The sequence below is a fragment of the Carassius gibelio genome, chromosome B22, assembly GCF_023724105.1.
Source record: "Carassius gibelio isolate Cgi1373 ecotype wild population from Czech Republic chromosome B22, carGib1.2-hapl.c, whole genome shotgun sequence".
Taxonomy (NCBI): domain Eukaryota; kingdom Metazoa; phylum Chordata; class Actinopteri; order Cypriniformes; family Cyprinidae; genus Carassius; species Carassius gibelio.
The window spans coordinates 23,567,444-23,583,043 of record NC_068417.1 but is presented as its reverse complement, the minus strand read 5'-3'; the positions used below and the strand labels follow the sequence as shown (position 1 = coordinate 23,583,043).

The following is a 15,600-nucleotide window of genomic DNA, read 5'->3' as shown; positions in this document are numbered from 1 at the left end:
AATGATTTCAATCTTTTCTAGAAGAACAACTTTCCTGTCAACTTTATCTGTTACCTCCAATTTAGTCTCTCACATTCAAACATTTGATTTATCATTGTTAGTTCTGGTTCACATCGCATCTTATTCTAAGTTCAAAGTAACATTTCAAGCTATGATACTATGCAAACCAACAAGTCAAACCAAAGTTTGGAATCAGTAACTTTAAAAAAAAAATGAATACAGTTATTTAACAAGTATGCATCAGTCGTGACAGTAAAGACTATTGTAATGTTACAAAATATTTATATTTTATGTTTCGTGGTACTCTTGTGAATGGTGACAGACTGACATGGAAGAAAAAAAAAATCGATGAAGTAATTACTTTTGATTCTGTGCACACAAAAAAGTATTCTCGTATCTTCATAAAATAAAATAAAAAAGATTGAACCACTGATGTCACATGGACTATTTAAACAGTGTCCTTGCTACCTTTCTTGGCCTGGAACATTTCAATTCCGTTGCTGTCTATGCAGGGCCACAAAGCTCTCAAATTTCATCAAAATGATCTTAATTTGTCTTCCAAAGATGAATGAAGGTCTTACTGATTTGGAACGACATGAGTGCGAGTAAGGCAGAATTTTCAGTTTTGGGTGTACTATCCCTTGAAAAAAAAATGGTATGGATCACGTATCATGAAAAATAAATATATTCCACTAACATTAGGGTGACCATATGCGCCGTTCATACAGGACACGTCCCAGCCAGGATTTTAATATTGCCTAAATCATCCAGAGCAGGCTGACCAATAACATGCAGGTATTGTACATAATTGACCAATCGTGGGGCTGAGTGTGACAAGGTGAAATCTTGAGGGAACGATCAAAGCGATGCAAATATGCGCACGTGTTTCTTCGCTCGATTGACTTGAAGCATCGCTGCGCACAAATCCTCCCCCCAAAAAAACAAAGTGCGCCACAATGCTTCAAGTCAAACGAATGAACAAACACGTGAAATCGATTCGAAAGCATAAAGAGTCGTCTGCTCTGCTCTTTATAGCTCTCATGAATGTTACACAACGATCAACCTGCACAGTGCAAATAGCCAAAACCTGGATATTTAGGCAATATTAAAATCCTGGCTGGGACATGTCCCGTATGAACGGCGCATATGGTCACCCTAACTAACATATTAAGCAGCACAACTACTTTCAACATTGCTAAGAATGGAAAATGTTTTATAAACAGCAAATCAGCAGATATGATTTCTTAAAGATCATGTGACTCTGCACAATGATGCTGAAAATTTAGCTTTTTTTAACACAAAAATTTGAATAGAAAATAGTCTACCTTTTTAAATTGTAATAATATTTCACAATTTAAGTAAACAAATGCAGTGGACATAAAAGACTTCTTTCAAAAAACAAATGTTATCAACTCCAAACTTTTGAATGGTAGTCTCAACAAAGTAAATCTTTGAAAAATGTTATGCTACTAAGTAGTAACCTGCCAAACTCTGTCAAATCCAGTAAGATTTTCTTGTCAGTAAAATAGCTCCAGAATCAACATCCTACTTGTGAAATCACAGGGAGCATGTGTCCATTTATGTAAAACCGTTGTTTTCCTTGACACTTTTGAAACCGTCTCAATGTCCCCAGCCAGATCCGTTAGCCTGGTTGAGCTTTGAGTGTTTTTTTTTTTTTTTTTTTTGACCTTGCAGAGTCCTGGCTTCCCACTACAACTCTTGTGTACTTTTTTATTATTGATTTGTTCATCCATTTCCTGCGAGTCTAAGCTCGAACATATTCCCTGGGACTCTATCGAAAGCTGTATTGGTGCAATTTTCTCAAAGCTGGCACTGAAATATAACCTGAAGTGAACTCCGCTAATTCTAACTCATTTGTTTTTAACGTCAGTCTTACTCGTTTTTTCCCCCGAAATCAAAGCCTCGACGCTACCCGCTGGTAATTTGTAGCACAGATGTGACATCAAAGATCCCTGCATATTTCAACTGGTGTCTGTCAGGGCTGCTGTTTATTCACCGAATGTTACATCAGCTCTATAGCTGGTTGGATTAAAGAAGCAAATTTAAGCAGATGTATTTGTGTCGCGTTCAGAATTAAGTCGAAGAGGTGCCATGGCCTCTAGATGAGTCTTTCTCTTTCCCCATCCCTGTGTTTCTCTTTCTAGGTGTCGCACCTGTATGGATTAGCGCTCTTTGAAGATTACCTGTTTGCGACGTGTTCTGAACCCTCCAGAGAGAGCAAGGTGGACATATATAGGATAAATCGCTTTAACAGGAGTGACACAAACACTGTTACCACTTTGGAAAGTGGCAGAGCTGTCCGAGTTTATCACAGATTGGCTCAACCTACAGGTAAACTTGTTGTTGGAGCGTGACTAATGTAATCAGCAAAGACTCAGATTAAAAATAGTGATACTCTTTAATGTTTTTGGACTGAATTATACTTAAATGATCATATTAGATTAAATTGCTGTAAGAAATGGATACATTTCTTCCTAAAATATTGTGTTTTTATGTACGTTTTTACATTGCAACAATTTACATACTGTACAATTATAAATTGTTTCATGAATGAGGCCTAATACAGATGGAACAAGCCAAAATGTCTCTCAATCTTACTATCAAACTTGCTAAAAGGAGTCTGCGTGCGTGCGTGCGTGTGTGTGCGTGTGTGTGTGTGTGTGTGTGTGTGTGTGTGTGTGTGTGTGTGTGTGTGTGCTCTTGTTTTTGTGACATGTCAGGACACAACTCTGTATAAAGACATGGGTATTACACAGGTATTACAACGAGAGGGTCACTTAAGAGGACAGAACCCATGTCCCCATTTTTCAAAATGCTAATAAATCATACTGAATTAGTTTTTTTTTTTTTTAAGTAAAAATGCACAAAGTTTCCTCTGTGGGTTAGGGGTAGTGTTGGTGAAGGGCCATATAATATACAGTTTCTACAGTATAAAAACCATTACGCCTATGAGATGAACCCACTTTTCACAAAAACAAATGTGTGTGTGTGTGTGTGTGTTTTAATATAAATATAAAAGTAATTGTAAGAAAAAGTTTAAAATAAGAAATACAGTTTCATTTTAATATGCCAAGTCACAACTTTGTGAAAGTATATATAAACATATTTCTAGCTAAACAATTAGTTATCTTTATTTTTAGCATTTTTAGATTTTCAATTAGCATTTAGCCTTACTACAAAGAGACTAATGAATTTGTGTCACAATATTGTAGTGTTTTACATATGACATATAATCTCTTTCTAAAAAATGGAAAATATTTATTTTATTCTAAAAGTTTATAAGCCTTTTTGTTTTCCTGTTGCTATTATAAGTTAGCATTTAGCATTGTATGTAGCATTGCTTTCTCCTTTATGTAGAAACACAGTTTTATTCATTTTATCACTTTAAAACATTGAAGAAACACTGGGTTATATTCTATATTAGCATCTATCCATATTGCTAAGTGAGCTAAAAGTTACTAATGAATCTGAGGTCCTGAAAAAACATTTTCTCCTCCTCTTTTAAAGATGTTATGCCTATGTCTTGCTTTCCTAACTGTACACAATTAGCCTTTTATTAATTATCATTTTATTAGGTAGCATGACGTATTTTTCCCCTGCTGTCTGTGGAACACCATTTTAATAAGTTTATCCTCCTAAAACATAGAAGAAACACTGCGCTAGATCTTGTATTACCATTTCATGGTGCAAAGTGACTAATAAAGTTGTCAAAATATCACAAAGAGCATTTAGCACATTTTATTGTGCTGTTTTATGTACAGCAGCATCATTTTTAAAGATGTTTTAGTGGTATACAGTTGTTTACTATGAAAAATGCTAAACCTTTTAGAGTGTGGTGATATTTTCCAATGGTAGTTCCACGATACTGACCTTTCTCGTTCTCCAGTCAGGACTCACGCTTGCAGTCCTGACACACACGGACGAAAGGGTGGATGCTCGCATATCTGTCTCCTGAGCAACAACTACAAATCGCGTGTGTGCCGCTGCCGGACCGGTCATGTCCTTGCCAGCGACGGGAAGTCATGCAAAAGTGAGGGTCACAAAAAAAAAGCTATCTCTCTTTTCTGTCTCTTCCTCCTGTAGCTCCCTGGTATCTGATTAGCTCTGGGAGATGGGTCTCTCATGTAAATGGTTTTTGGGTATTCCCAATGGAAGAGGTGCTGCTATCTGAAACCATATATCAGATGGATGGCCCTCGTGGGTTTGTCGGAATGGAAATTTATGACTAAATTTATGGACCCGCAAGACCCTGAAGAATGGACACGTTTCGGTGATTAATAGTCCACGTTCAGCACATTAGGGCGGAATACTTGGGAAATTGATATGTTTTGATTCTTGGCATCAGGATCATTGACTATCTAAGAATATGTGTGTTTGTTTGTGTAAGACAGAAGATATCAAAAGGAGTTTTTCTTCAAAGTTCATATGGTTAACTACTTTAAATGTATATATTGCCAAGAGTTTTATTTTGTGTTTACGAATTATGCTTAAGTTATACCTCATGTCATAAAAATAAGTAGCCTACACTTCATGAATTTTCCATAAGAAAAGGCTTTTAACTATAAAAGCCTGTTTCTGCCACATATTATTATAAATAATAATAATAAAAAGAAAAAGTAATTGGGACTTTATCTCACAGTTAACTTATGACTTTGTTTCCATATATATATATATATATAAAAAGTCAGAACTTAAAGATATAAACTCAGAATTGCATGTTTAAACCTTATATTTCTGACTTTTTTTCTCAAAATTCGGTTTAAATCTCACCATTTAATTACATTTTTCTCTGATTCTAAATCTGCATCTTGCATTTTTTCAGCACTGAATCAAAGATAATTGATGCTACTTAAAAATGTACCTTTTTTTGTATAAACCTTCCCACATCCACATCCATTGACATTATTAATCATTGTGATGTGTCATTCAGCTCTCAAAAATCATATATAACGATGTTCATCAAATGTGAGCATAAATCGTCTATTTTATAGTGGTTTTAAATGTGGCTTCTCCAATTGAGTTTTTTGTTTTTATCTCAAATGTTACTCAATGTGAAGCTTTTTGAAATGAACCCAGACTCGTCATTCATTTGTTATGAATGAGTTGAAGAACCATTCATTTGTAAATTATTTACTTCACTGGATTATACAAGAACGGGACATGTTTATTTAAAGCAGTTCACACAAAAATGAATTTCCTGTCTTTCTTAGCCTCACGGAAGTCAATACCATTTTACGCCATTAATTCTCACATCTTATGAACAAACTTTATAAAATTAGACTTGAGAGCAATGTAATGGTATTTGCTCGAGAGTCAATAATGGCTGAAATTTCTCTCACAATGGGATCATTTGGCCTTTGAATCAAAGTTCAAAAATGCATAATTTTTCTTGTTGGGTTCCTCTATCCCTTCATCCTTGATTCTTCCTCTTGTTTCTCTGGATCTCACTGGATCTCAGACCTAATAATAATTACAATCATCCTCTCTACTGCAGCCTGTAAGTAATGAATTTTGAAAACATTGTGCTTTATATGAAAAAATATCCCTTTCTTTGCTGCCCCCACTTAGGACCCTGTTTGTCCCCAGATACTTCTACACACACAAGCACAAACTCTGATACAATTACAAACACAATGCATCTGCTATGCACCAAAAGATGATTTATTCCATAGAATCGAATCAGTGGAACTAAATCTGGTTTTAATTAAGCTAATGTAATTAGCTTGAGCCTCTCGTTTTGGATACATTTTTGTCAAAGGCTTTAATTTGCAGAACTGGATTGAAAACAGAGGCTAATTATATCAATTAATTAAGCTCTGACAGTACTGTGGCAGAAGGCTTATTACGTTACGCCACTGCGTTTGTTTACATTGGGTAATCGTGTATTCGCAGAACCAAAGAACGAGCTGTTCCTGTTTTACGGAAAAGGACGGCCCGGGGTTATCAGAGGTCTGGATATGAATATCAAGTCTGGAGATGAACATTTGATTCAAATCGAAGGGCTCGTGAGTCCCAGAGCGCTGGATTTCCATGCAGAGGGTAGCTACATCTACTTTGCCGACACTACAAGCTTCCTTATTGGACGCCAGAAGATTGATGGAACCGCTCGGGAAACGATCCTTAAGGACGGTATGTTTACTATGATTTACTCAGAGATTAATGTTGGCGTTTGTGTGATTCTGTTGAGCCGTACCACAGTTTTATTGGGTAAAAAGCTCTTAAATATTCTCTAACAAACTAATTTTCGCTTTAGCTTGGTGATGAATCATCTGTGCAACCATGCGGCGTGGTATGGTAGAATCAGGCCACCTGTACTTGAGCACTTCTGTTGCCGTTGTTTCCAAATGGGAAGTTATTTATCATACATTTTGTGCAATTCAGTCGTCGGGGGAAGCTCGCCGGTCGATACCGTATAATTTCGCTGGGAAGAATTAGGGGAGGACAGTGATTAATTGAGCTGTCTTTGATGTTATCAAGCTAAAAGAACAACATTTTCTCAATTTCTTTCTGCTCTCTCTTTCTTCAGAGCTGGATAATGTTGAGGGTATTTCGGTGGACTGGATAGGTAATAACCTGTTCTGGACAAATGACGGTTATAGAAAGACCATCAGCGTGGCTGGGCTGGACCGGCCCTCGCAGACCAGGAGAACGCTTTTAGAAGGCAATATGTCTCATCCCCGGGCCATTGTTGTGGATCCTCTAAACGGGTAAGCCCATGATACCTTTCCTGCTTACAGAAGCATTTAAAAGATTATTCTGCAGGGATTTCAATCTGTTAAAGCCTTGGATGAAATCCAGCCATTTAGAGCACACTGGGGGTGGGATGTTTGCCCTTTGCACTTAGAGATTTCATCAAGAAATTTCGACAACCCTGCTCTTCCTCTAGTTTCATTAACAAAAAGCACTGTGGTGGTATTAGATGACAATAACGTGGTACTTTAATATATGTTATGGTGCAGCAAAACACAGTATTTACACACATTGAACTCCAAGGTATTACTATATGTCTAAAAGAATAAAAAACTGATTGTGGGGAGTTTTGATTGTCATTATGTGAATAATATTTAATTAGTTAATCCAAAAAAAAGTAACTGTAATCTGTTTATGAGCATTTTAAAATGCAATATACTCTACTTACAAGTATTCTTTTTTAGAATATGATTAAGTAATCCAGATTACATGTCATCAGTTACTTCTCATCACTGTGCATTGGTCGAGAAGTCATGGATTGGCATCAGATGAAAGTATTGTGCTACTTTAATGTATTACGCTACTGTTTTTTATAATATGCTACTTAGTTATTAATATGCTACTTAAATTATTCTGAAGAATGTGGGAAACTAAACAGTTGGTACACAGAAATATAACTCTGTGGGGACACGATATCGATAATTGTTGCTTTGAATATCAGGGTTATCGTCAATAACAGTATATTGGGACAGCCCTAGTACCTACATTTCAGAAGCATGGTATATTTTAAAGTACTATAGTATTACTGTCTGAATGCCATATATATATAAAAACAATGTAAAACCATGGCACTTTGGTATATAGCACTGAATAAATTTAACAATATTCTGAAGAATACCATGGAATTACCATAGTACACATCCAAGAATTATATGATGGTAAATGTTGAAAGAAAGAAAACAATCTATTACTATAGCTCCAAAAAACATGGTACTATACCATGATTATAATTACATTCCTTGATTAATTGAGTTACAAAACACATTTATTCAATAATATTGTTAATTTAAATCGAAGACAGTAGAAGATGTACTATTGTGTCAGAGGGAGCTAATGTGAACATCCTCATTCAGTGTCATTGCTTAGATGGAAAGGCTTAAAGGGAATACAGAGACTCCATGACTGTAAATCGCTGCCTTGGCAGAACAGTGAAGCCTGACATAAGAGGTTTAAAAGTTAAAAGGCAGGTTCCAGTTTCTGCTTACATTTTAGTGACTTCTTTCCATGTGCTGTACACTTGACATGTTTATCCTGGTAATGGGTTTCTGGAATGGGTTGTCAGTTTTTAATAGCTTCGGTGTCTTGGAATTCCAGATCATTTTAGTTGCAAATAAGACCTGGAGTCTTTGGAATAATTACCAGTAATCAGTTTTAATCTGCAATTAATCTGTTATTGTGTTACTAGAAACTGGTTTAAAATTTCAAACACTCTACGTTTTTTTGAACTTCGGATCACGGCTTAAGCTTTAGCTACCGGTATGCTGAATATTCAATACCTATCCCAGCTTAACCCCCACCCCCCACCCCTCCTCACTTAAATCCCATTTCCTTCTCTAAAAACTGTCCTTTACCGTGTCTGTCCTTCCATATCCTATGTATGCATGTCATTTCCTGTCTGTGCTAACATGATAAGATGGAGGATTAGCTGTTATGACTCTAGGTCCTGATCGCATTTGCTCTCCATCTCCATCACTCGCCTGGTTTGCCTGTTCACAGCAGGTGCTGTCACTCAAAGCCCTGACTCGTGAATTATTCAACAGGTCACCGAATATGATTTGGGGGAATAAATTCCCTCTGTCATGTTATGTTAGGCCGCGTCCAAATGCGCAAGGCCATGTCCTAGTGTTAAGTTCATGTTGTGGAATATAAGTAATTTGAACTTAGAAAATATGGACCTTGTACGAGGTGCAGAACAAAAAATGTTGGGTTCCAAATAAATTATGAATTAATAAAAAAAAAAAAAAAAAAAAAAACATCTTATAGTACAAACCTCTTTTTTAGATGGTTAGGTGTTGATATTGTACTCAATTCTTTTAAAGGATTATTTTACAGTGAGATGTCTTTTAGAAGGCACCTATGAACAAAAACCCTGGTCCAGCTGGATAAATTTAACCAGTATGATAAGACTGTGTCTTAAGAACTAGTTTGACCAACTAGCAGTTTGACCAACTTGAACTGGTACAGCCAGCTTGGTCCAAGAAACAAGCAAGAAACCAGCGACAATGTTCCAAACCAGCTGTTTTTCTCTCTCTCTCTCTCTCTCTCTCTCTTTTTTTTTTTTTTTTTACTGGAAGTCTAACCCTAGTCTTTAATTCTGGTTTGAGGCATTCAAATCCTGCTTCTCAGGGAATTTCCCAATTGCTAAATGGTGCCCAGTATTGGATGTGGGTGTCACTGCTGAGCTTCTTAACTAGCTCAAAAAGCATGATGAACTATATATTCCAAAAACACCATGATGGTGGTTTGTTGGAAATGTTGGCTACACTACCAGTTAGAAAGGGTGTGGGAAATTCTGGCCTTCACGTCAGCAGTGTTTATGGTGCATTTAATTTGAACTCGGATGTTGGAAATTCCAAGTTCCCTGTAACTGGAACACCCTCCCATATGGAGGTAAATCGGTAGCTAAACTCGAGAGATTGAAAATCTGAATGCGATAACTTGTTATATTAATATTTGTATTTGTAAATTGAAATTTACACTCTCAGCTCTGATTTGAAAAGCTGAATCTTTCAATTTGCACACAGAGACAATTCAAAAATCACATGTTTTGAATTGGAAGTTGTAGATTAATAGTTACAAATACGTAGAGTGACATTCACTTAAAGAAAGTGACAGACAAATGTTTACAACATATTTACTTTACTTCAGTTTCGCTGCACATTTTCAAGTTGACACTAACAACCTCTCAGATCTGGCAGTACAAGTTAAAATTCTAGTGCTCTGACTTTTGCTACTGCTTTTGCGGTATTCCTGGTGCAAAACTCACTTGTGCACTTTTATATGCAGATGTGAGAGAACAGAGCCGGGGGCGGGGCTGTGGTGTGAATGAAGATATTTTATTGGTTGATGCCCAAGCAATGAACAACGCCAGCCATCGCGACTTGCCGAAAAAAGAAATTTGTGTTTTATGCATATGTATCAGTTATTTGTAAAACACTGAAAACTATTTTCACTGAATATCCTTAGCTGTTACAGGATTTTGTCATTCAGGTGTTATCTGGTAGACAAATAATTCAACATCTTTCAAATGTATATCCTATTGCATATTGCAGAGTAGTATCGCTGTATCAGAGCAGCTTAGAAACAGTTTCGAAAACCACATCTCACCGCTACGCAGTCATGTGGTTCATGGAGCTATCAATAGTATTAAACATCTCGCACTGTCAATATGTTTAAATGGGATTAATCGGGACAGACAGCAATTTCACTATATTTGCAGTGATTTCTAGTAATTATTAACACATAGGGCCCTATTTTAATGGTCTGAATGCAAAGTGTAAGGTGGATCGCTATTTACATGGCGGAATTTGTTGGTGGAAAAGCTGAACGCTTGTCAAGCGAAGAAACCGATCATATAATATACGGGACAAGCAGGAACCCACCAAAGTTTTGCATGATGAGTCAGTTAATATATATATATATATATATATATATATATATATATATATATATATATATATATATATATATATATATATATATATATATATATATATATATATGTGTGTGTATTGGCATGATTGTTCAATTAATTAGACAATTTCATTTCATCATTATAAGTAGTAATAGGATGAAATGCAAATATGTAGTCTAATTCTAATACATGCAATGGCATGTATTCATCCATCATTAAATTTTTATATTTATGTAGCTTACACAATAATATTATTTTACACTGTAATCCTTTTGTTTTTAATTTTTGTCATGTTTGTGTGATGCATCCCTGTGTGTAATAAGCAAAGTCAACACGCACTGTGGACCTGTCCAGAGGTGCATTTTCTACCAGCGCGCTCTTTAAATAACAAAAGCATATTGTGCCATTGACTTTAGACTTTAAATTAGGTTTGAGTTGGTCTATGGCGCAGTCTATTTTCATCTCCTTAAAATAGCAATGGGCCCATGGGCGCACAACTGGGCACAAATGCACTTGCTAAATAAACGACGAGGTGCTGGACGAGAAAATGCGAACGGTGCCGGACTGAACCTAGCAAACACACTTGCACTGCCCCTTGCGTCGCATTGCGCCGGATATATGATAGGGCCCATAATGTGCATTGATTGTGCATGGATAACTACGCTGACTATGCTTTACAATTGCATTTTATTCTGGGGAATGAAACACAATTATATTCTCATGCTCCTTGGCAGTTAAATGTGATCAAACACCTTAAGTGTTTGATCACATTTTAGCTCAGTCCTGTTTAGTTAATTTGAAGAGATTTTGTTACTAAATAAAATGTGCAATAATTACGATCCATGAATGACCATTTAAAATATAAGATTTTCTAAAATGCTTATTTTATATATTAGAATAAGTGTAGTATTTAGGGTTAAAATAGTATACTTTTTTAAAATTCCAGTGCAAAGAGGCTAATTAGAGGCATTTGGTTGTCAGAAAAGTAATATTCATATATAATGCCATTGTTTAACCTAACCTTATTGATGTTTAGTAAATACATGTATTTTGCTCTACTCTAGTTGCTAAATACAGTATTGCTGGTCATAACTGCATATTTTTTAGGTTTTAGGTTCTATGTCAAAAACTCTCAATTTTTATGTTTTTTTAATGTTGTTTTTAAAAAGGTTTATTACTGACCAGAAAATTAGGAATTTAACCCAATGAAGAAGTTTTAATTATTTTTACAAAACATAAAAATAATAAAAACATCTCTTATTATGTTGCAACTCTGGTACAGTGATTTGCAGTGGGATATACAAAGATGTTGCATTATTTGGCTACCAGATAATACCTGAATGTCAAGATGAATCTAGTGTCTTAAAATACTGTAAAAGCTAAGGATATTCAGTGAAAATAGTTTTCAGTGTTTTACAAGTAACTGATACATATGCATAAAACACACATTTCTTTCTTGGGAAGTCGCCATGGCTGGCGTTGTTCATTGACCAATGAAGGGAATTAGAATTTGTGCTAAACTTTGTAGGACAGTAGATCTCCAAGGCTAGAGTTTCCCACCCCTGGGACACCAGAACAACGCCTATCTATATTAAACAATCTAGAGCTGAATGGAAATTAATTTCGGTCTAAGATGGTCCTCTTCAGCAATGTGTCATGATCTTAGATATAATTTCTCACTTGGTTTCTAAGATGGATGTACTGGACGGACTGGGAGGAGGATGAGTTAATTGACAGCAGAGGAAGGATAGAGAAGGCCTGGATGGATGGATCTCACCGTCAGATCTTCGTCACATCCAACATGCTGTGGCCTAACGGCCTCACTCTGGACCACTCCTCCAGCGTCATGTACTGGTGTGATGCCTATTATGACCACATTGAGAAAATCTACCTCAACAGCAGCCACAGAACGGTTAGTAAATGAGTGAGTTGGCTCTTTAGTTCTCAGACACCTCAGTTTCCTCTCTCTGTTCATCTCAGTATTTCCCTGTGACTCACAGACCTGATCTACTTTTCACAGGTGGTGTACAGCGGGAAAGAGTTGAATCATCCATTTGGGATTGCGCATTACAAGAATTACATATTCTGGACCGATTACATGAACGCCTCGATATTCCGTCTGGATTTGTCATCCAATGATGTTGCCCTAATGCGGGCTGAAAGACCACCTCTCTTCGGGATTCAGGTGTATGACCCGCAAAGCCAGAAAGGTAAATATGAATATGTATGCTGTAGATTTTAAGCCATAATGAAATCTTGAAGTCTTGCCAAGGGCAGCAATGATATAGAAGGACTCTGATGTCTAGCTATTGACTGTCTTCCAGAAACTCTATAAATTGCTCGAGTTCTGAGGGGTGGTCTGATTCTTTATATATCATCATCTCATAGCTCTGCCTAAAGGCCAAATCGTGTGTTGGCACACACTTGGCATACCGTACGATATACGGATATGAAATATATTGGCCCATATGCATTCACCTTTTAAACAGCTGAACATTCTAGAAACTAATTTCACACCGGCAAGTCCGTGAATTTGAATAAATGCTTTGCAAAGGATATTCCCAGAGAAGGATACTTAATGGTAATTTTAACCTTAAGACTTCATGATCCAAGCATTTTTGGGGCCCAGATCAAATAAGCCTAACTCCTCTCATATTTTAAAGGCTAATTTGAAGGCATTTGCAGAAAATTTGTATGATTTGTCATTCTGAGGTTCTGGATCCAGATCTCCACTTATGTCTCCAGTGACAAGCAATTGTTATGAGGAACTGGGCAGTTTTTCTGGCGCCTATACTCAGCTTTGTGACATTTTTCTCCATCGCCCTGCTGAAATGGGTACAGCCAAATTACAAGGGAATTTACAAAGACAGAATTATACCACTGGTGGTGACTTTTGCACACATTTTCTTTCACTAGACCACTATATTTGGTGGCATAACTTGTTCTGGAAAGGATAAAATGGCTTTGATCAAAACGGTCTTAGTTGTAAATGTCATAGAAGCTGTGAGCTAGTAAGTTGATTGAAGGGGGTTGATGAATGTTCATTTTGGTCTACAGTTTCTGCTCAAGGTTAATCGCTGTGGTGGCTCCTGTAGAGTTACTCTGTAACAACTTTGAAACTTCACAATCACCTGGAAGAGGGAGGCGGGAACCGGCGGACATTCAAACAAAGCTTTAATAATAAAATAAACACAAAACAGCGCGACAGCCTCTCGCGGATGACTGCCACACACAAACAAAACACAAAATAAAGTCCAGGCCTGGTCCTCTCTCGTCCTTCACTGCGGTCGCTCCTCTTTTGTATCTTTCCAATCTCCTTCGTGGGACTCGAGACCGGTGATTGTAGTAGGTGTCGCTCATTTCCAATCACTCAACCGACCTCGCTCCATTCCCACGGCTCTCAGTCCTGCCCCTCTCGTCACATACTCATATGTTACATCTGGTAGAGATACTAAATTCTTAATGACAGCAAGCCAATGGCAGGCCAGGATTGACCCAGCCATTTCATGTACGGTAGGAAGATGAATAAGTGGCATTGCAAGCTGTGCTTAAATCGTTTTAAAACTTCAATTACCAGCTAAACAAAAAGACAAACTAAGGTATAGCAACTCACCAGTTTAAAAATACACAAAAGGGTCTCAAAAACATATCCAAATGGGATTTAATTGATAATGAAGGTTAAACTTGGGAAACTTTTCCAAGGTGGTTGATGGTTGTAATTCATATGCTGTTGTTCTTAACGAACAGCTTGAAAATCATGTTTACGCTACACTACTGATGTTGACCAGATGTTCAGTGCATCATTTCGGCACCTGTGATTAAAGCTATTGGCAGCTGTAAGCACCTGTCAGTGTGCAACATAGGGGGTCTGAAACACTGTGGGGGACAGCACTGCCCACAGAAGCACTCAACATTGGATAGTGAATTAACACACTAAGCTAATGCAACCAAGTGGAACTGTGCTGAATATATAATAACCTGCTAGTGCATTTAGATTGTAGTGGAAATGACAAGCCTTTGTTTACGAACTCTAAACTTTACTAAACATTTGTGCAACATTTGTATGTAATTTTTTATTTGATAATTAGCATGCATTCTTTAACTCTTTCTTGAGATGTGACTCAATGTATAAGCTATGATATAACAATTCTAAGTGCATGTTACAAGCATATCAGAAAAGCAAATTGTCTAATGTTCTCCATTTATCGTTTTACAAGCTTCACTTAGCTCTGTTCAGGAGTTGAGTTAGAGTTGTTGTCGCGTTATGCTACATTAGCTTGCTATGACTCATTTGTTTTTTTGTTTTTTTTTGCCTGACTTGACAATTGAGAGTGAGCTGGGTATCATTTGCTCAGAACTGTTGTTCTATGAAATGGTCAGTGGTTTCAATTTACAGTCTTATATTCACATAAAACATTTAGCGTTTCCCTCAGGAAATGATATAGATGTCTGAACGGTTTTGTCTTTTTATCTAAATACATTATGGAGCCAAAAAAAGATAGACTTTTTGTACCTGCTATGTGACTATCAGCTTATCCTCCTAAAATTATGTACAATTGATTCGTATATAGGGTAATTTACACTCATGGTCCATTACACTATTTTAACATCTAAAAGTGAAAAGCACTGTTTGTTCAATTAACGTGATCATGTTTACTCTGCATTAATCTCTGGAGATGATTCAGTGGACACATGTCCCTTAGAGTCCAATTGATGCCATTCTTCACCAGGAGTCTATGCCAGACACTTGCATCATTGATTTTAATGGAGCAAAGATCAATATTCATCGGACAGGCTCTGAGCATGGCATTTCATGTCCTCTCTGGATGCTGGGCTTCACTGGGAGAGCTATTTGCATTGGAAAAAGCATTAAATTGTTAATTTGGAGTGCTTGGACATGCTGTTAGTTGAAGTCCGTTGTTACACATTTAGTTTAACGCTCATGATCCTGTTCCTTATGACCTGATGTTGTTAACGTACTGTAACTTGTTCAAATGATTTAAAAAGAACTGGTTCAAGTAAATGATTCACTGATTCACTTGAGTTAAGTGCAGCCACATGTAGTGATGGCCGCTTTTGAAGCACTGCTTTGTGAAGCTTCGAACCTTATTGAATAATTGTTTTCGAAACAGTGGTTGGAAGCACCAATCAAACTGCCAAAGTTAGGGGATTTCAGTAAGCTAGGCTTTGTTACA

At 36.8% G+C, this 15,600-nt stretch overlaps 1 protein-coding gene across 1 annotated transcript in view; it reads left to right on the top strand.

The window, feature by feature from the left end:
• The window catches only part of LOC127988090 (low-density lipoprotein receptor-related protein 1B-like), a 249,172-nt gene that overhangs the window by 68,901 nt on the left and 164,671 nt on the right, over nucleotides 1–15,600 (top strand). The window contains exons 9-14 of the mRNA XM_052590619.1: nucleotides 2,166–2,352; nucleotides 3,908–4,051; nucleotides 5,914–6,150; nucleotides 6,548–6,728; nucleotides 12,098–12,317; nucleotides 12,426–12,615. Of these exons, the coding sequence (XP_052446579.1) occupies nucleotides 2,166–2,352; nucleotides 3,908–4,051; nucleotides 5,914–6,150; nucleotides 6,548–6,728; nucleotides 12,098–12,317; nucleotides 12,426–12,615 (1,159 nt within the window). The remainder of the gene's footprint in view (nucleotides 1–2,165; nucleotides 2,353–3,907; nucleotides 4,052–5,913; nucleotides 6,151–6,547; nucleotides 6,729–12,097; nucleotides 12,318–12,425; nucleotides 12,616–15,600) is intronic.